This window comes from Dermacentor albipictus, chromosome 5 (genome assembly GCF_038994185.2).
Source record: "Dermacentor albipictus isolate Rhodes 1998 colony chromosome 5, USDA_Dalb.pri_finalv2, whole genome shotgun sequence".
NCBI classification, from domain to species: Eukaryota; Metazoa; Arthropoda; class Arachnida; order Ixodida; family Ixodidae; genus Dermacentor; species Dermacentor albipictus.
In genome coordinates this window covers 25,245,607-25,268,322 of record NC_091825.1, presented here as the reverse complement: position 1 = coordinate 25,268,322, position 22,716 = coordinate 25,245,607, and the positions used below count along the sequence as shown (strand labels likewise).

General features: G+C 44.1%; 1 protein-coding gene across 4 annotated transcripts in view; it reads left to right on the top strand.

The window, feature by feature from the left end:
* Positions 1-22,716, top strand: part of LOC135898293 (ABC transporter G family member 23-like) — a 222,863-nt gene that overhangs the window by 129,331 nt on the left and 70,816 nt on the right. For all 4 annotated transcript variants that reach the window (XM_065427162.2, XM_065427161.2, XM_065427164.2 and 1 more), the window contains 2 exons: positions 2,189-2,292; positions 14,299-14,366. In XM_065427162.2, coding sequence (XP_065283234.1) covers positions 2,189-2,292; positions 14,299-14,366 — 172 coding nt within the window. The remainder of the gene's footprint in view (positions 1-2,188; positions 2,293-14,298; positions 14,367-22,716) is intronic.

Here is a 22,716-nt window from a genome sequence, read left to right as displayed (position 1 = left end):
ACAGGCGGTTTAAGCGGCTCATTGTTACAACGCCCCGCTTAATGAAAAGAACTCCCGCGCTCATCACTCGGTGCTGTGGAGTATGAGAAGCGCCACGGGAGCGCACCACACAGCCGAACGACACATATGGCGAAGGCGGCTGTGCGTGCACTCACCATGATAATGCGATATACGTGTGAGAACATGAACGTATTTATGCTCAGGCACTCTACTTAAGGAGGAGGAGAAAAGAATAGTCACAATACAACGATGATGAACTGTTAGAGAAGGAAAGAACATTTGTTAATTAAATTAATACTAATTTGCCCGTTTTCACAGGAGGCGCTCAACATGCGGAATTACTTTTCATACCTCAGGCGGTACTCGTTGGAGCTGTTTACTTCGTATAGCACGCGATGGTCAGCACAAAGAAGGACTTCGGAAGCTGTTATTCGCGGGATCACTTATATAAATGAGAAATACTAAAGCGGCAAGTATCAAGCCCTGTGGAACGCCAAATGATACACTAGTGGTGAATCATATCATAAGAAGCCAGCAAACAAAGACAAAAAGGACAACATAGGGGAAATAAAATAGAATTAAAGAAATTATTAATTGAAGGCAAGGAAAGTGGATGAAAATCATCTTGCCGCTGCTGGGGAATGATCCCACGTATTCGCATTACGCGTGCGATGCTCTAACCAATTCAGCTACCGCGGCAGCGTTTCCCCATACACTTTCTTCGTTAATTAGGTTTTTACTACTAGAAATAACCTTGGGAGTGTTAGCCAGCGCTACCACTCACAAACCTTGGCGGCGGATGTGGAACATCCTTTCTGCCGGAGGCGTCACGTACGTGATCTGTTTGGGTGAAGGCAACTGGTCAATAAACCCACGCATGCTACCTGAAGGCATCAATGTTGCCAGATTCGAGACCCTCCTTAAGTAATGAACGAGAAGAAAGCATCAGAAGCCAGCAATTTGCTGTCTTCGTATGATATCATTAATAAAAATCGGGCCCCTCGGCTAACCCCCTTTTCTTACCGCCAAGGTATGTGAGTGGTGGCGTTGGCTAACACTCCCAAGCTTAGTTCTAGTAGTAAAAATATAAATAACCAAGAAAGTGGATGGTAAAACGGCGCCGCGGTAGCTCAGTTGGTTAGAGCATCGCATGCTTAATGCCGAGTGGTATCGTTCCCCAGCTGCGGGAAGTTGTTTTCTCATGCACTTTTATTGCCATTAGTGTATCATTTCTTTAATTCACTTAGTAAGCACAAGTATTTCCCCTATGTTTTTTTTTTCGTCTTTGTTTGCGGGCTTACGACGTAAAAACAGACAGAGACAGCGCTGTCTCGGTGTCTGCTTCTTCCTATGTGCTCGTTCAGTCGCGCTTTCATATTCTATTATTGTTAATTTAGTTAGCAAGCGAATATTCAGAGGGCTATATGGCTGCTATCCTTACTTCGTATAGCTATTTACTAATTTGCTATCGCAATCGGTGCATCGCCGCACGGGCGGAACTGTGAGTATATATTGTTTTATTTTGAAATTTTGAACAATTGAAGACAGGCTTCGTTTGTACAGAAGTACTTTATGAGTGCAGGTTATATCACATGGACTACTATTTTTTTTAGAAACACTGGTAAAAACTGGTAAGAAAGAGGGGTGTCAGTATTGATTATTCTTACTCTTCTGTTGGATTATTCATTGCACTTTGTTAAACTGTCTTCATGTTAATATTTCTCTTCCTTGTTTTGTTTGTACTCGCATGCTTCTTATTGCGTTTTTTTGTTGCTACTAAGTCTGTGTAACATGTTCTATATGTTTATTACTTTTTAAGGATTAGTAATCTGTGTTATGTCTCCAGTTAATGCCCATCCGAATTCGAGGCCCTTGGTGTAACAAATAACATGAAATTACAGCTATAGCACGTACTAACTATACGGTAAATTTGGGCTTCATTTCTAGCGAGGATTGCGATCTTTGGTGTATGTGCCAATGAAGACCACCTGAAGTTTTTACCGTTCATAAAGAGCCACGTAAGATTGAATTCGAATTTTTGTCGACTAAATAACTTCGCACAACGGCAACACAAAAAAGAAGGATAAAAGAAAGGAAGAAGATAAAAATAGCCACGACATGGACAGCGGCAAACCCAGGTGGCGCGTCTAAGAAGCCAAACTCCACTCCTGTCCTGCTCTTGTTGCAGAAGCCGTACTCTGACCTCCACAAGGCCTTCAGTGCGGTGCTGGACGAACAGGCCTGGGGCACCCTCCACATACCGGCGAACTACACGATAGCGTTGAATACCAGGTGCGTGCGCATGTACACTATAGTCAGCGAGGAAGCGCACTAGATGTCTTTATGACCTTGGGGTGACTATCACGTGCGTTGTATTTGCAATTAACTCACCGAGCCGTTATTACATTCATTCTCTCTGACGCTACTAATGTGTACTATCGTGTTGCTTTCTTTTTAAAGCTTCAAAGGGCTGTTGTCTCGATCGCGTTGACTGTTGGCAGTACTATGAGCTTCGCTTCTTGCGTCCAACTTAGCCTTTCTACTGCTGCTCCTTCACACTTGCGCACGTTCGTATGATATCATTAATAAAAATCGGGCCCCTCGGTTAACCCCCTTTTCTTACCGCCAGGGTATGTGAGTGGTGGCCAGACAGAGCTTTATTGCGATAGCTGTTACATGGACACTCCAGGCACATTTTCGCCGTCGTCGTCGGCGTCGGCGTGACGTTCCGTATAGTGTCCAAGTGCGATAACATCGCGGCCGCGCGCCTTATGCAGTGGGTCCCGCTGGAAACGTGCGGTGATGAGCCGCGAAGGATGGTGGCTCAGCCTCGTGAGCGCAAAGGAGGAAGGCGGAGAGGAAGCGCGCCATCTTCCATCGCGCGCAAGGCAGAAGGGGGGCGTTTTACCCCGGCAGCGGCTGCTTATGACGTGCACTGCTCCGTACGGCCGCGCGGGCTTTGTCTTGAAAGCGATCTGCGATGGGTGCAGAGTCTAGGCGCACCGAAGACTGGTCAATTCGTGCGCGCCCTGTCCTCGCAGCGTCTTTTTTTTTTTCGTATACGTTGGTGGTTAACGAGCTGAGTCGGCGGTGTGTTGTTCGCATCACGTTACCACGAACATAGAATGATGTGTTCGTTTAAGTAGCACAGTGTGATGCTGCAGCAATACACATCGTTGTGAATGGGTCCTGAACCTCCCCTCGGGCTTCGTGAAATGCACATTCGCGCGGATAGCATACACTGTTGCAAACATCTCAGCCAAACCTCGCAGTCGTGCGCGAAGTTCACAAGCAGTACAGGAAGGCACTATTTTCTCAAACACCCTCTGTCACGAGGTGCACTTGCTGCGTTGAAAAGGAAAGGCGAAGACGACGATGATGACGACGAACGCGCGAGCATGATCGTGACACCAGAAAAAGGTGAAAAAAGTTATGCAGATCCCACGCACTGTGAGAATCGATGTAAGCGAAGCTTCCGTGCTGGATACATTGATTTACGATAATTAGCGGTGATATTGACGGCTAAAGTTTAATTTCTTCAGCGTTAAGGCTAACAGGAGAGTGGTGAGTTGATGGTAAACGTTACCTTGCGTGCACCACTGCCGTTTCTCTGCGTAGTGCATAGAGCACACAGGGAGGTGTTTGCTTCAGGCGTTGTTGTGCACCATATTTCATAACCTCTCAGAAGGTTCAGCATAGTCATTGCCTCCCATGGCACATCGAATTGTGGCAGAAGTATTAAAATTCAATAGGATTATGGGACTGGACTTGTCAAAACCACACTCGGATTATGAAGCAAGCCATAGTAGCGGACTCCGAATTTTAACACTGTGATGTTTTTCAGAAAGAGCAGCAACGTACCGTACCGTTCCTTTAACTTAAGCTTATCCTACTTCCCCGCAACCACTGTCGTATAGTAATGTAGTTTCCTTGCCTTAACGTCACCTGCCCACCCTCTCTTATATTGGAACTGCCTCTTATCCTCGCTCTCCCTCTTCTCCTCTGTTTATCTGTGTCCCTTCTGGCCTCGCACGTTAGTAAAAGGAAAGCGCTGCAGTTTCTGCAATGCTTCTGATGGGAGTCACGGATAAACTGGCTGAATTTTGAAATGCAACCATGCCGTACTCGTATGTGCATTCTTCTACGCATGCTACTAGTTTCTTTTGAGGCAAGGAGTAGTACAAGTCCTTTATGTCAAAGGAGCAAGCTGATAAGCTTTTGTCAGAGTTTCCTTTCAGGAAATCCGCGATTTCTGCAGAGCGTTTAACCGAAAATGGGTCATCAATGTTAAGAATTCTGAGTTTTTCTTCCAAGGAAAGGGCAAACTTTTTGCTATCAGCTTGCCCCTTTGACGTAAAGGACTTGTACTACTACTTGCCTCAAAAGAAACTAATAGCATGCTTAGAAGAGTGCATATACGAGTATGGCGTGGTTTCATTTCAAAATTCAGGCGGGTTATCCATTCAGGGCTTCTTAGATATGCTTAGTTGCTACTTTCACTCGACGTATGCAGCATGGAATGACGAAATATTCATTCAAAAGCAGGCTGTCTGCATCGGTTCATGTTTGGCGCCAATACTAAGCGACATTTTTCTAGCCCACCATAACAAAAACCGGTCTCGTACCTTGTCGGAGCACAGGGTAGCTAAAGTTGTCAGGTATGTTGATGACTATCTTATCCTTTTCGAACCAGACGCATGTGGTACTGTAGGCAAACTTCACGAAGTTTTTTTCTGCAGGCCTTCGCCCACTAACTCTCACGCTTGAAGAGCCGAGATATAACGTGCTGCGTTTCTTAGATACAGCTCCAGTTCATGGAACGGCACACGTGCTGGGAGTATAAACCTAGTGCTAATAAGCTACTGTTGCCGTATCGGTCCGCCCACTCGAAGCTCGTCAAGAGGAGCATTGCCAACTTGTGCTTTGGAAATGCATTGAAGGAACACAAAAGCGAAACAATAAATCAGTTTAGAGTAATGAAGAAGCGTTTGAGAATCCTGCTGGTAGTGATTTCAAAAAAATTGTTTGATTATTAGATGAGAAAATGAAGGTCCAAGTATCTCTATTTGAATTTCGCGCCGAAACCCCAGCGCCGGTACGTCGGCGTCACGTCAGGGATTCCAAAGCAACGTTACTAGACTAGCTACTAGACTAGACTAGGCGAGGTGAGAAGCTTCGGTGCGGATGAAGATCCTCCTACAATCACGCACTTTGGCCAGATATTCAGGCTCGTAAGCCTAAACTGCGCGAAACGTTAAGACGACATGAAGAAACACACATTTGGAAACGCAGCTTCCGCGCTTCGCTGTATGCGTTTCTTCCTTTCGTGCAGTTTGCCTTTCTTTCAGTATTAACGAACTGGCGCGACAAATCTTATTGCTGTAGCTGGATACCGCTTTCTCGTGGTATCACTAATTCGGACAAGGGAGAACGCCAGTGAGCGTGAAACACGCCCAAACTGCCCGTCCGCACGAGCTCAACGCTGTGACGAGGCGTCTGCAGTGGAACTCGATGGAACGGCGCTGCCATCTGGCGGCTGTCACAGAAGTGGCGTCAGCGGCTGTAAGCGCGCGAGCGGGGAGTTTTACAACTGAAGCTAGTCTAGTAACGTTGTGCCAAAGTATGTTTTCGCATTTGGGCCACATTGGCTGAATAAAGGTTCCCGAAACTTGCCATGTTTAATGTTTGGTTCCTTTAGAACACAATGCAGTCAATCTGTAGCGCTATATATAATTAGTAGGCCCTATAAGATGCCATCAAAATCCAATACGTCCCAGCCCCCAGGGGCGGGAACTTAAGTAGGTGTCGCCACCCGTATTTCGTTCTTGCGCTTTTTCTGGCTTACCAAATGTCTTATCGTTGTAAGAGTGGTGTTTTTGGTGTTGTAGAACGGTAATTTACTGATGCAGAAGAAATCATTTTTCACTTTAGTGTCCCTTTAAAGAAATATTGCCACGATAAGATCTATACGAGCCTTATGGATCAGTTCGGAAAGAAAGTTATCAGCAGCAGGGTTTCCGGAGTCAGTCGAGGTTTCGGTCGTAAAGGGGCTGCTAAAAAGATGCGGGTCAGACAGCACAACTCGGGCGGCAGGCCAACGGACGGAACACGGAGTGGAGGTAGTGGTAGTGCCCTATCTGCATAGAACGGCACATAGCCTTAAGAAAATGGCTAGCCGGATGAACACAAAAGTTGTCTTTTCAGCGCCAGAAAAACTCGCGAAAATATGTCGGCTAACGGACCCGTACCGTAAGCCAGCTGTCGGATGCTCTACGAATCATCGTAAAGCATCAGTGGTTTACGGAGAAGCTGCCCTTTATGAGCTTCCGCTGTCCTGTGAGAAAAAAATACGTCGGACAGACCGGAAGGTGTCTTAATGACCGGTTACGAGAACATAGTCTAAACGTGAGAAATAAGCAATACGGTCATCTGTCAACTCACTGTCAGGAATGCGGCTGTGCGCCGGTGTATTGGTCCTGCCGGGTTCTTGCGAAGCACAAAGATAAAGGTGGGCTAGAAATTATTGACTCTCAGGCTATCTGTCGGAATAGTGATCCGTGTGTTAGTGCCCCTTTGGTTGACTTGTTAGATAAGGAAACGGCTTTTTTGGATGGTTAAAATTTGGATGAGGTGGCCCCACTGTACATGGTTAAATAGGAGAGTGTTTCCTGAAAATCAAGTTGTTTAAGTTAGCGCATTGTGGTGTCGTTTCCCTTTGTCCTTGTTCGCTGGCGCTAAATATGCTTTCCAAGTCATTTTACCAACACCCCCAACAAATGGCAACACTATCTTCCCATATCGCCCTCATGTCTCCGAAACTACTACACTATCTGAAGTAGCCACCTATGCTGAGGAATGCCGCCAGCTTGCGCGCTCAATTACCTTGCAAGTCCAAGCCCGCCAGAAAGACTCATGACCGAGCTCCTCTACCCCGTCATGTTCCCCTGGTGCATTGGTGTGGCTCCGCGTTTCCTCCTACGCTCCCGCTTTTCCACAAAGCTGCTGCCTAAGTATGACTGTCCTTACTGGGTTCTACGTAAGACGTCCCCTGTCAACTGCATCACTGAGCCCCTCCAGCCATCTACGGACCAACGGTGCCGCAACCGCGAAACGGTTCACATCGAATGGATGAAACCGCACTACGACCCGCCTGTATCGCCGTTTCCTTAGGTCGCCAGGGTGGATCTTTATTCACGGGGGAGGGGGAGGGGAAGGGGAGGCGTGACATATATCAACTCGAGCAAAATACGAAACAGAAGACTGTTGATGCTCGCGCTCGCCCTGCTTCGCCATTGATCAGAGCGCTTTGGTTTCCCCTGATTACTGTGATAAATCGCGACTAGACCTAAACATGTTCTTGCAACACTAAGGAAACTCGCTTTTAAATGCGCCCGTTTGCGTACTGAGGACGACATGCCTGTCGTCCTCACGCATGTCGCTGGCGTGGCATCTCCCGGTATGAAGGATCGCCGGACACCACAGGCGAGCCGCCTTGAAGGGAACGATGAGGCCTGACAACTGCATGTCGCCGGGGTGGCATCTCCCGCTCTGAAGGGCCGCCGGACGCCAGAAGCGAGCCGCCTTGAGCGGAACGATGAGGCCTGACAACTGCATGTCGCTGGGGTGGCATCTCCCACTCTGAAGGGCCGCCGGACACCACAAGCGAGCCGCCTTGAGGGGAACGATGAGGCCTGACAACTGCATGTCGCCGGCGTGGCATCTCCCACTCTGAAGGGCCGCCGGACGCCACAAGCGAGCCGCCTTGAAGGGAACGATGAGGCCTGACAACATCATGTCGCTGGGGTGGCATCTCCCACTCTGAAGGGCCGCCGGACACCACAAGCGAGCCGCCTTGAGGGGAACGATGAGGCCTGACAACTGCATGTCGCTGGGGTGGCATCTCCCGCTCTGAAGGGCCGCCGGACACCACAAGCGAGCCGCCTTGAAGGGAACGATGAGGCCTGAAAACATCATGTCGCTGGGGTGGCATCTCCCGCTCTGAAGGGCCGCCGGACACCACAAGCGAGCCGCCTTGAGGGGAACGATGAGGCCTGACAACTGCATGTCGCCGGCGTGGCATCTCCCACTCTGAAGGGCCGCCGGACGCCACAAGCGAGCCGCCTTGAAGGGAACGATGAGGCCTGACAACATCATGTCGCTGGTGTGGCATCTCCCGCTCTGAAGGGCCACCGGACACCACAAGCGAGCTGCCTTGAAGGGAACAATGAAGCCTCACCACTGCGTGTTGCCGTGGTGGCATGTCCTGCTCTGAAGGACCGCCGGACACCACAACGCTCTGGGTATGCGCCACCCGACCACGAACTGCAGTATAATATGGAAATTACCTTTTTACAAGGAAAATAATTTTGTTTAACAGCTTGTCAATATTAATTGGTCTGCGGCTGCTGAAGCAGCATCTACCTAAACCCCCTCCCCCTTCCCCACTCTTGGAGCAGGGTCGCTTTCTCCCCTTCGCGGGAGCCCTACATGTAAGCTAGGATTGCTGGTGAAGCATGGGAGAACATGTACTGATGAACTCAAAGGAGAAATGAGATAATAATTACTAAACACTGTAGAATAAAGAAAGTATATCGAACACGCAATCAGAACCAGTGACTTCCCAGTTAGAAAAGCACTTTGACGCGGTGCCACGAAAAACGAGTGGAGAGCGAGCTTTTTACGGAGTGAGCTTATTCGTAGCTTATCCGCTGAAGGGTAGTCCAGCCCCCCTAGGTGAAAATGGCACAAAGCGTGTCCTCCTCCCTAGCACTGTAGCATATTACAGGCAAATGCAGATTTAGAGGCAAGATTTCGCAACTAAAATTTGGAGGACGCTTAAGCTTCGCCTTGAAGAGTGGAACGCGATAGCATTCAAAGGCCCCCGTGTGCTTTCCATGCTTCACGGCAACTGCAGCTTATGTAACCGAAACGTTTACCGGGAAACACTGGCGGCGAACGCTGTGCACGAAGGCAAGCCTTCTTGTAGAAACGCGGCCTCTTTCGTAGTTTGCTGTACTGTTATTGTTTTGCACTTTTAATATTTCAGTTTAAGAAGAGCTAACATAAAAGAGAAGTGCTGTCGCTTTTTTTTTCATTAGATATGTTTTGTGGGCTGTTCTGAAAATTCTGAGGAATAACTTTGTAAAGAATGAAAGACAAGGTGTGAGCAACTTTGGGGGTAGAAGAGTGTTTGGGTATGCGTGGTTCGGAAATTGGTTCGAAATCTTTTTTTGCCGAAGCGACGTCCGTCGCTGGACGCGTGTAACTGTGCGTTTTTGGGGGTCTATGTGGTTCTACGTTAGTGAGTGTGGACTCGTACACCTCTTAACGTGCCATGTATACAATGCTTCGTACTTTGTCGATGTTATCGTCTTGGTGGAATTGTCTCATCATTGTGACTTGGTGTTCGTATCGTCTTTTGTTGGAATAAACTTTTTCTAAACACGCGGGACGCCGATGCCGGATTTTCTGCGACACGGGGCCCTTAAAGCTATCGTGTTAAATTTCACCAGGTTTGATCGTGCGGAACTCCCTGCGGAGAACCACTCCACAAATGGCGCTGCGCCGCTTCTTCGGAATGGAGAGCGTTGAAGAGAAACGAAAAAGATAAATATTGCGCTCCTAGTGTAAAAAGTTATTTTCGTAACATATTCACGATACTCGCCTCCACGGTACTTTTGAGGCTTCAAAGAAAGGTGGTTCAGGGCCCTTTTAAATAAATATAAGCATAGTGAGATTGTTTAATTGATATTTGTTTGCTCATATCGAGAAACCTTATTCGTGTGCTACCTGAAGGCGAGTCATGCTTATCGAATGAATGAATATTACTGAGCAGACGTTGCTTGCTCCATGCGGCCGCTCAGCAAATAGTGCCTCTGCGCAGTAGTATTATTCAGAATAATCAGCAGTCGCACCTCTTTTTCACATTGTAGGCTCCAATAAGTGATCGTTTACACTCAAATGTGAAGTATATTCGACTACTTCAAAGAATTCATTTTGTAATCAAATAGAAGTCGAATAGCGAAGACTGTTCAATGCGTATTTAAAATTTTGAATATTCTCACCGCTCCTACTTAATCGGGAACATTTCCTCCAGTAGCGTTCACCAAGCCACTTCTTTCTGCAAGCAGCTTTCCTGTAACCACTCTAAGCACTCCAGGAGTTTAGCCTGCTGACCAACGATATCCTCAAAGATCATTTCCACAGTACTTCTACATGGACTTTTCAGGTTACCACCGTCTGAGCCAGTGTTTCTCGATCACTGGGTTACCTGCGACGCAACCGTCCAACCTCATCTACACTTATCCGCAAACTGGCATTTCAAACATTCGTTTGCCCACGACTTGAGTTGGCGTTCCGGTCTGGTCTCTCCGCCAAAATTACTTAATTATCATGCTGGAATCAATCCAAGAGAGAGCCGCACGTTTCATTTCCCGGAATTATGACTACTGTTCTCACGGCAGCTTGCAAGGGAAGGTTAAACACGCCGCTAAAACAGATCCTCAGCGAGGAATATTTCGCAAAGTGATGTCGTATTCGTGCCGAAAGGGTTCGACAACGTTCTACTGCCACGTAAATTATAAAATTGATGCACAAGCATTAGATGCCCCATTTCGCAAAAAAGTCGGTGGCGGCGGGACGAAAGCTTGGTACCGAAAAATGGATGACGGGGCAAACAGTAAAATCGCATCAAGAAATGCTCTGACAGACATCTCAGTGTCATACACGACGCTGCATTTGCCTATCTGCAAAAGTTCACGCAACACCTTTGATGGCGTGCGCGTCACCATCTTCTGTCACGCGCTATCCTTCAATACTAAATGGCATGGCTGCGCTCCGTGCATCCATTTCTTGGCCGATCCCCTACAATGGACAGGAGCCACATACGTGACAGGAATCAACAACACTGTCGAGGCCATATCATGAGTCTAGAAACTGAGGTGTACCACCGGTCATCACGTCTCAAAGGGAACGCCGCGCAAGTTCAAAGCGTGCACGACAACATGCGGATGAATACCTCAGCGAAAATATTTCACCAAAGCGACTACAATGCTTTCGCATTCCCTTACGTAAGCAGCCATAAGTTTATCTGCCGAATTTTTTATTACGCGCAGGGGCGGATCCAGGTGCCTACTTTGAGGGGGCGGGCGATTTCTTAATGCAGTTGGAGGTGAGGTTGTGCAGCTAACAACGCGTCTGTGATCAAATGGTCGTGATTTGTTCTCAGTGGCATCGCTTGGTGTCTTTTTCATCGACGCCTTGCAGATCACCATGTGACGAGTTTGAAAACTATTGACAACGGTGAGCATGGTGAAACCTCGTAATAGCACTAAAACTAAAAGCTGTACGGAGATAGAAAAGCGAGGTACAAATCGTAGTTAACCTATTCACTACCGAAAAGTATGTAGACAAGAAAGCAAACATTTTCAACATTTCATTTCAAGTGGTTTCTGAAGTGCGGAGAAAAAAAATGTGAAAGAAATTTCATATTCAAATGATACAAATGAGTGTCCTCAAACCTGGACATTATTAGAAGCATGATAAAAATAAAAGAAAAGATTGTACCCTTGCAGGCACAAGAAAACATTGCATTTCATGCACAAAACTCTCGACTTTGCTTTGCAATATTTGTTACTGCATCGTATTGCGTTTTCAATTTTACTGAATTCTGGGAAGTGGCCAAAGCAATTTTTTCGTGTCGCCGTCAGGCAGCTAGGCTGGTCTGGTCTTTGAAGCATCTGGTGTACTTTCGTACCTTTATTCCCTGCTACCATTTCGGTTAGATCTGGTTAATGGTTCGGCTGCATCCAGCTTGAAAGAGAGGAGAGACCCCACATTTTTTGTTGTAGGTGCAACGCTGTTGCGTCGCGACGGTATCTAAGCCACCCATTGCAAACAGCAATCTGAAAAAAAATGTGTCAGCATCCTAACGGCCAATTTGCTAGAATGGAACTTTGTCCTATAGCATATGAAATATACCCGTCAACGAGGTCCACTTTTATGATCAATTGGTTACATTTAAATACACTTCCAAGGTGCGGTAGTAATTTTTTTTCGTTTCATCCGTCATTGAGCACTTTCACGAAGGCGTAGGGTCTCCTCCGATAGCGCTGGAAAAGGAATTTACGCCTTTGTTACCTTTCCATTTCACCAGACACACATTTCTGTTCTCACACACGGGGGAGGTCGATTATCGACGGAATAATTTACTGTTCATTGACAAGGTTCACAGCAGCGCCCTCGGTGATTTACTCTTCCAGGCGCGAACCTTTTTTCTCGAAGTAAGCAATCAAGTATCTTCAATGCGTTAAAATATCTTATTCCTGACAGTATGTGACTTCTGCACAGTTGTCTTCACAAGCTGTATTAACACTGCTGCGCCTTGGCCCCTGGCTTTCATGTCATCAGCGAGGCCTTTACCTTTCCGAGTGTATATTTAGAAATCAAGCACTAACCCATCTTGGGAGGTTGAAACAACATCCGTGAGATAACATGCTGCGAAACACGGAAAAAGACGCACCATATCTACAAACGCACGACATACGTTCACAAACGGGCCACCGAATGCTCTACGTTCACAACTTCTGTCCACAAACGTGGATGCGCTTTGAGCATGTCTGATAAATGCGCATTTTGGCTTTCAATGCGTTGGAACTTTGTTAAGTGATTCACAAAGACAGTGCATAAATTTTACCGACTCTATTCCATAAACAAGAAATAATAATTGCAAAAACTGGGTTTACGCGTTTGTCGCTTCGTGCTACGCGAGTCGGTGGCCGCCAATTTGTTTTATATCAGCCGCTGAAGGTAAATCCCCTTAAACTTCGTAAAGTAGTGACACTCTCCCCCTCCGCCTTCACTCCTCCTCGTTTCTCCTCTCTTTCACGCTCCCTCCTCGACCGTGGCGCCGCCTACACTGCTCGAGCGTAGCAACGGCGCTAACATGCGCTCCTCGCCACTCCGTAGACGCTTCTCGAGCAAAAATGGCGCTGATGCACTGCGCGAGGGCCCACGTGATGCTATTAGGCCAATAGCGACGCGGCATCGTCCTCGGCCAGAGCGCGCGAGGAGGAGGCGGCATTCTGCAAAGCGGGGCACTACTTTAGGAAGTTTAAGGGGTTTTAGCTGAATGTGACTTGTGCTGCCCTCCTTTGGAGCTTGCGCAAAGCACACTCCGTGCGAGGGAAGGCGCGAGTTCGAATGACCCTGAACGGTTTCCAGGTGTATTGATACTGAACGGTGACTCGTACCAGTACGGACTCCTAATATAGCAGTGCGGAGTAAGGAAGCATGTGTTTCTGAGTAAAGGACGGAGATGGGAAGGCTCCTTCCTTGCTGCCGCGTTGATGGCCGCGCTATTTTAAACGACCGTCTATTCTCTGAAGGCGCGAAATTGGAGGTTGGCAAGAAGTGATTATCCCACTTACACAAAGGCGGTGGTTGCGTTAGCCAGTTTCGCGCCTAACAAAGGGTAGAAGTGAGCGTTGCTTTGCTCGCCGCGGCGGTTTTTAAAATTCCACGTGCTGAAAACTCGCTGTCGAGAGAGGTGGGGTGGATTAGTTGGTGGCTTTGGGAAGGGGCCATCGTGCAACCACCTCTCCCCTCCTACCCTACATCTGCCACTGATTACGCGCAAATAAATCCGTTCTCCCTTGCAGTTCCAGAAGTATCCAGTGCCAGAGCAATCGGTGGGCAAGCGTCGTCTTCTTTTCGGAACGGGACAGTCTCCGTCTATTCCGCAAAAATTTTTTTGCGTGTTTGGTGGAGAGTATTTGCGGTTTTCTGACGTCGCGTGACAGCTAGAAAAGCGAAATGGGTCCAGCCCGAAAACATGCGAACAGTGGAGGGCTAATGACGAAAAGGTTATGGAATCGGAAATAATTATTTTTTTTGTTTGGTCTGATCATGCACAATCACTGTGTGTTTGTCACATCATACGGAGGATTTTCGCGGTTTTCGAGATTTGGCGTACGTGACATTCCGGCGAAGTGGAAGTAGCCCGAAAATGTTTTGACCAATCGGGGATGTCCGATTGCAGTGATGGACTAAACACAGTTTGGAATAATTTTACATGTAGCACTCGTGCGCAGGCTACCACGACAAATGCTTGTAGGGGCAACCGGTAGTCGAAGAAGCTGTTCCAAATTTTACAGTCGGTTTCACCGTCACTCGTGCCTACGTCAGGAGACGGGACGCAAAGAAACAGCGAAGGGTCGCAGAGCCTCTTTCGACTGTGGCTCCCGCATCCTTCTTGCCGCGTGACAAAGCCTTGTCTCTAATAACAGCGCACACATGCAGGGTGCACTCCGGCAAGATCGAGGATTCGAGCCCGCAGATCCCGATCAACTTCTTCCTGGATGCGACCGGTAAGCTGAAGCACAACTTGCATACAAACACACACACAGAGAGAGAGAGAGAGAGAGAGAGAGAAATATGCAAGCACACACATCGACAAGCACACACACACACGCACACCATACTCATCATTACCATGATCATCAGGGCTCATCGGGAGTTGCGAGGCTGGTTTCTTCCGTGCTTATAGGCGTTCGACACGTAGGGTACAAAAGTGATGTGAAGAGACTCGGGGCAGCATGACGGGGGGATAATTGCAAAATTTCACCGTAAGACCCCGACGAGCTATATCAATGAGAGTAGCAGTTGAGTACAGCGTGTAGTACTTCGAATGCTTGAATGAATACAACCTATATATTCGGTTACGCCATTTATTTACCCTATAATGCCCGTATGCACCGTCTGCACCAGACGCCAGACGTTTAACCTACCCCACTGCGGCTGCATCCCTGATACAGTCTCGCCGATTTTTCCTGTTCACTTTTGCAATTGTCAGTAATTATCGGGGAAAATCGGACGGCCTCAATCCGAAATTCTCTCCCTTAACTCAGTAATATAGGAGCCGCTGAACTGAAGCTCCCTCGTAGACCACGTCGGTTACCTCATGGTCACACTAAGAGGAATATGTTGCAGATGTCTACCGCAGTGCAGCAACAAATATATCTAAAGCGTGGGTGGGCAAATCACAATATATATATATGTAGAGTGACCATATTAGTGACCATTATATATATATATATATATATATATATATATATATATATATATATATATATATATATATATATATATATAATTTTATGAAGGTTGCCTGTGGCAGATAGTACAATTGTCGTTCATGAGCTGGTCTACTCGAAGAGGCGGACATTACTTGCACAAAAATTGAAGGGAATAATCGATTAACTAACAAAAAATCACTGATGTTTCTAACTAATTACCTTGTGGCCAATATTATGATTTGCACGTTCTAGACATGGAGTTCGCAAGGTGGATTGGAACGAATTCTCAGGATGACACCAGTTAAGAGGTACTAATTCCCGAACTTTGCGGAGAAATGTGTTGGCGTTCCAGTTACTTTCTTAAAAAAACGTCGTTTAATGAATTCAAGCGAAAAATATATGGTGCCAGTGTATATGGTGGCAGAAAGCTGTCAATCGAACCCAGTTCCTTCAAATGTTTTACTATGACCGCCATCATTCAGCAAAAGCAGTCGTGCACAGTACCAAATATATAGTCATCTTTTGTATAACTTAACCCCCGTGTGCTTATGAATACTTTACGCTAATTAGTAGCCACATGGTAAAAAAGTTAGCAACATCTGTAAGAGGTAGTAAGTGCCGCAGCTACGGTTTGCTAGCAGGTGCTAACTATCGGTTAATCTTGCTTGAGTGTATACGAGCATACGAGTTGCCCAGGTTTATTCTGTATCGATCAGTCAGTCAATCAATCAACTAATCGATCAATCAATCAATCAAAGGAACTTTCATTTCTCCACGGTAAATACGGGGGTGATGGAAAGAAAGCCGCTAACTGCAGCTTGACAAGGCTACGGCCCCCTACAAAGTCCAACAGCAACTGAGCGGCGTTACACTTCTAAATAAATCTGAATGGGAAACAACTAAACATACTTATTGCAAAAAGATACACTTTGATGAAAGATATGCAAATGACCTATAATTTACGCAAAAAAGACGCAGAATGGGTTTTAATTTGTGATAGAACGTGGGAATACCAGAAATACAGAATCAAAACGTATTACATAGCTGTGAAACAAAAGCAAACATATGATAAATAAAAAATGAAAAACATCTGACAATATATGAGGTTGAAAAATCTGTGTCGTATCAGAATCAGAGTCAGAATCAGTATTTATTATTATATGTTGGGTCACATAAGAAGTATTTAGTATGCAGACATAGTCAAAGACTGTATCGGGACCTCCTGTACAAGAACAGTTATTATAGTTACCATCTGAAAGCAACAGTAGCATATAATAAGGAAGTATACAAGCAACAAGAAAAGAACGGTTTCAGAATAAAATACAGAATTGATTACAAATAATAACGAGGTTTAGCATATCTCATGGTAGCAGGAAAAATTGTGCGGGTAGAAAATACCAACAGTTGATTTACAATAAAATTAAAAGGAGAAAAAGAAGAAAAAGCGAACAAACGCCAAATACAGCAATCCTTGTCGTTAATCTGTCAATAATAAATGTAATTTTATGTCTATTTAAATTGTGATAAAGATCTTGCGTTTTTCATTTTTCATATTTAATTCCACTCTTGAATGATGGATCCGAATTTCAAATTGCCAAGTGTTTTAAATATACCTGTCCCTGTTAACAGCCATATTTCAGCTCTTCATATTAATGCCCAGTCGGCCCGGAACAAAGAAGACGTCATCACAACTTTTATCTAAAGCTTTCACTTTTGTTTTGACGTAGTTAGGATGACCGAAACTTGGTATAAAAATGAATTGGAGGTACTCAAATTGCCTGGTTATAAGTCTTATGTTCTAAATCGTCACGGTGAAAAAGGGGGTGGTCTTACGTTAATGGTTCAAGACAGATTTGAATGCGAACTGCTCTCGAATTATTCTGGAATTACAGGTGATTATGAAATTCTTACGGTGAAGTGCAAATATGGCATTTTATCGGTTATGTATCGCCCACCTGGAGGGACACTACCTTCATTTTTACCTTTTTAGACGAATTTCTTGCTTGCATTAACGACAATAATTACAAAATAATTTTGGGAGGTGATCTTAACATTGATTTCTTGAGCAACTCAGTGCCACAGTCTCAACTTACCGAAATGTTCGAAGTAAATGTGTTGGCAAATGTGACAAAACAACCGACATGTATACAGTCATGTACGTCAACATATATTGATGCTTTTATAACAAACTCTCAAAATCAGACAAATTGCTCAGGAGTTCTCAGATCACATATTAGTGACCATTCGCCCATATACATAATACAAAGCTTCAACAAACCAAACTCAAAAAACAAAGATGAAAAGTCTGTCACATACCGTAACCTAAACCAGGATACACTGCAGCGTTTTCGTTCAATTTATTTACAGACTGGCGCTCCATCTATGGCAGTGATAACGCTACCCGCGCGTATAAACTACTAATAGACAAAATTAAAACAGCCTTCACCGTAAGCTTTCCTTACATCAAAAAGACCCGTCCCCGTAAGGCAAGAAATCCGTGGCGAATTTTAGAATGCTTGAAAGCTATCATCGATAAAAATGCACTGTTTCAAAGCTTCCTAAGGACATAAAGTGCCTCCGACTTACAAGCGTTTAGGAAACATCAGAGTAAAACAAATAGCCGTTTGCGCAGACAAAAAGAACGATACTTTTATAACTTGTTTAATCACGAAGTATCTAGAAAACCGGAAATTGTCTGGAAAAGGCTAAATTTTTTCTTAGAAGGTTATTCTAAAGAAAACACTGGCCCCACTGAGATCAAATTACATAACGATACCTTCACTGGCCGTAAGCTAGCTGACCTTTTTATCAATTTTTTTGCCTCTGTCACAAGTACTGTGCAATATACATGCTGCATGGAATTTATGCCTGCAAGAACACGTGAATCTGCATATTTGTTTCCCGTCTCCCGCCAGAAGTTGTAGCAGTGTTCTTATTCCTCAAAAATAGCTACTGCGCCGCCCCTGATGATCTACAAATTCGGTCGGTCAAGTACGCGCTTGACATCATTGCCCTAGCCCTAACACATGTGATGAATCTAATCTTTTCTTCTGGCGATTTCCCGAGACAGCTACAAGTTGCTAAAGTTACCGTTATTTTCAAAGGGCGGTGACAAAAATAATGTATCAAACACAGGCCTATTTCCATACTGCCCATCTTTTCCAAAGCTATTGAAAAGTTGATACACATAAGAATGATTATTTAAAAACTTTTTGTGCGCGAACAGACAGAGACAAAGAGGGGCAACACAATGACGAGCGCTTTCTAACAACAACGTTGAGTTGTTAGAAAGCGCTCGTCCTTGTGTGGCCCCTCTTTTTTGTCCCTGTCTGTTTGCGCACAAAAAGTTTTTAAATAATGAATCTGTTTCAACTAGTCCGACTCGCAGTTATGCATAAGAATGAATAGTTGTTTGAGTCGCCATAACATCATAACGCCGTTTCAATTTTGTTTTAGTAAAAAAAACGTTCCACGGAATCCACGTTACTTCTTCAAAAAGAAATCATATTAGATGGCTTCGAGCGTCAGCTTTACATAGTTGGAATATTTATCGACTATTCGAAAGTCTTTGATTGGATTATACATAACACACATTTAAAAAAGCTAGAGCATTATGGATTCTGTGGAGCATTTTTCACACTTATGCAAAGCTACTTGAGTGATCGCAAGCAGCAGGTACAACTGAATAACTCTAAATCAAGCTTTCGATCCCTAAACAGCGGAGTACCGCAGAGAAGCATCTTAGGGCCTCTACTTTTTAATGTATAGATTAATGACGTAGTAAGAATAGATGAAAATACCCAATTTATAGTTTATGCTGACGATAACAGCTTGTTTTTTTTTAGGATCAGATCTATTGGAAATTCAAACCAGAGCAAATAACGTACTCGCGAAGCTGCATACCTGTGTTTGAACAATTCGCTAACTATTAATACGTCAAAAACAAGAGCGGTTTTATTTAGAGCTAAAAACAAGAAAGTCAACTTTGATTTAGCGCTTTTTCTTGGTACATCGAAAATTGAGGTGGTTCCTGCTGTGAAATGTCTTGGTGAAAACATGACCTGGGATTTGCAGTCTGATTCTGTTTGTTCCAGCCTTTGTCGCACGGTTGGTACATTATCGTCCACACGTTTTCTTTTGCCTGAGAAAGTAAAACTGATGTTGTATAATTCACTTTTCCTTTCAAAACTGTGCTATTGCTACCTTGTCTGGGGAACCATCACAATTTCCAACATTCTGAGGCTTTCTAGATTACAGAACAAGGCTGTCCGTTTGATTGTCAATGCTCCGTATAACGCACACACAGGGCCCATCTGTAAAAGCCTTAACGTAATACCAGTTGTCGACTTGTACGATTCTTTACTAATGACACGCTACAAACGAGGCTTAAAACAAAGAATCTGTGCTTGAAAGAACTTGCTAATTTGACTTAAAAAGTGCATGTTTATGACACGCGCGGAATAACTTTTTGGTTTACGCCACGGACCCGTACTATGGCCCACAAATGATTGCATATACATAGCCTACTCTTTTAAACAACCAGCATTGTTCTCTGTAACACTGCTGCTGTTAAGTTTTGATTTTGTACTGGAAAGTCTCTCAAGTTTTGATAAATTTTGATTTCGTGCGTAAAAGTAAAGTATTTCCTTTTTAATGTTAATTTCATCACTTTTAGTTTTTTTTTCAGATGTAGAGTTCTGGCATTGTAAGCTTGTCGCATACGGACATTTCCTGTTGGCCTTATTAAAGTGCAATTATCGGATACAGACCCCGTCAAGCTTCTGGCTTTTAGTCTGTGCCTGCAGCATTTTGTACATGCTATAATGTACCATAATGCCCAAATAAAATGAATGAAAGGAACAATGTTCCATGTTGATATGGAAGTGAGTTCTACAGTCTGTTTACCATAGTTAGTGCCGATTCTTGGTAAAGAAAAACTGTTATTCAACGCAAATCTGGTGGTACTATGAATCATCAAGTTAGATGGGGAAAATGTGATCAATGGTAGCTCATTATTCACAAATCTGTAGAAACAAAATACCTAGGTTATATTTAGTGAGTCCAGAAATGGTAAGGATGTTATTCTCGTGTAGTAGGGGAGTGGCATTAGAAAAGCGTGGACTGCAAGTACTTATTCTTATGGCTCGTTTCTGAACTGTCTCGAGAGACGCAATATGAGTATTATAGGTGTTTCCTCAACATAATATGCCATAAGTAATCTGAGAGTGGACAAAAGAGGGGTAAAGTGAGTGATGTGGTACATGTGAAGTAAGGGCATGTTTTAATTAAGATGCGTATAGCATAACCTATTTTCTTTTTTGTGTGAGCAATATGATTATACTATTTCAAATTACAATAGGATACAAGGATTACAAGGATAGAGGAACATGAACTTGGAGGAAGGCAGTGAGGACCAAAAGTGATGGCTGGAATGGATGGTATGTTTCGCTGATGTGAAGAAAATACAACCAATTTAGTTTTAGTTGCAATGATAGATAACATGTTAACATTATAGAACTTGAGACTGACTCCAACCAAATAACTGAATTTTATTAGCCCGACGTTTCGGAGCCCATTCGGCTCCTTCTTCAGGGGGATGTTCTTCGGGGGGTGGCGGTGTGCCGCTTTTAAAGCGTCTTTTTTGAAGAAAGGAGGGGGGGGGAACACGGGAGGTGGGGATCCACTTGGAAATTCAAACCAGGGCTAATTCAAACCCAACGTCGGGCTTATAAAATTCAGTTATTTGGTTGGAGTCAGTCTCAAGTTCTAATCAATTTCCCAACCAGACAGGCAATTCTGTCGAAATGTTTAGCTTCAAGTGTTAACATTATACCATCTTAGGATATTTTCTAAGTCAGCATTTAACTTATCAACTAGAGATGACGTATCTTTATGAAAGGTGAATATAGTGGTGTCATCTGCGTAGAGATTGCATTTTGTGGAAGAAAGAAAGTTATGTAATTCATTAGTATAAATCAAAAACAGAAGTAGCCCCAGGATAGAGCCCTGGGGCACACCAATGTTAGTAATTCGCTGTTGGGAATAAGCATTGGAAATAGAAGGAACTAGAACTCTGTTAGTAATATTTTAGTAGTGAAAGAGCAGGCCCACAAATGCCAATTGCTTCGAGCTTAGAGAAAAGGATATTATGTAATGCTATCAAATGATTGCGTTAGATCGATAAAACTCAGGCGGCGAGAAATCCTTCGTTGATGAATTTCTTTATTTGGTCAGTAAGATGAATGAGTGCCAGCTCTGTGGAATATCCATGGCGAAAAGTAAACTGGCATGAAGAGAGGATATTAAATTTAGAAAGTTATTTCGCTAGCCGTATTCCAATTACCTTCTCAACAACTTTCCCCAAGAATGGTAGAATGCAAATAGGTCTCTAGTTATTTAATAATGAGCTATCGCCTTTATTTAAAACTGGGATGATTCTGCCCCGCTTAAGTTCAGAAGGAACTAAACCAGTCTTGAATAATAAATTAACAATAAATGAAAGTATATCTGAAATTAGGTGCACAATTAATTTAATGTTAGCAGGGTGGACCTCATCAATTCCAGCGCTTGTCACTTTGAAAATATTTACAACAGCAGTTATTTCTTCTGGCGTTGCAGGCAATAAAAAGAGTGAATGAGGTAGACGGTTCATGCTTATTATCTGTGTAGGAGACGGTAAATTGTTAGGAAAGAAACAAACTACTAAAAGCCTCAGCTATATCGGCAGGGAAATTGAGCTCTACTCCATCATTTTAAACTCTGGATACGTGGTTTAGTTGTGCGCTCCTGTTTAAGAAAGAATTGGCAATCTCCCTTTTTTTAGTGCTATTAGCCGCCTGTAAAATGTTTTGCTCGAAATGCAGTCGTTTAGCTGTTTTTAGTTTAGAGTTAAGAGTGTTACAGAAGTTTTTATACCGGGCACATAAGTTCCTGTTAAACGGTTGCCTTTTGGTTTTCCTATATAAGTTATCCCGTTTTCGCAATGCTGCTAATAACTGCTGCGGGATCCATAAACTGTGAAAAAATGCTACAGTTTTTTTTTATTTCTTTTGGAGGTGAACTGTCGTAGGTATGATATAATACGTAAAAAAGTGCGGAAAAGCCTTTCTGTGGGTCGTTAGTGATTTAATTTCAGACTAATTTGTATTAGCGACAGCACTTATGAAGCCGACTTTGTCCAGAACATTTTTAGTATGTGAAGGTGGGCAAGGTCGTACGTTGGGATATAACCCTAAGAGCAGGGGATAATGATCAGTGATGTCGATGTGCAGAACTTTTGCCTCTGGTGAATTAAGCTGGTTAGAAAGAGCGTGATCAATAAGTGTACCTGTGCCGTTAGAAACTTCGCGTGTGGGAACGTTAATTAAACAATCATATCCGTAGCTATGGAACGAACTAGTATAGTGAATACAGATGGGTGATGTTTCATCGAGTAAATTAATCTCTATATCACCCATTATAACAACATCTTTATTTTCCAGTGATACAGTGTGTAAAATATGATCAAAATTGATACAGAAATCCTTAACTGACGATGAAGGAGAACGGTTAATGCAGCGAAATGTGAAATTATTGTTGTCCTGTGCAAGAAAGCAGTTACTGAATTCAATCCAAACAGACTCGCAATTAGTAATGGTTAGGA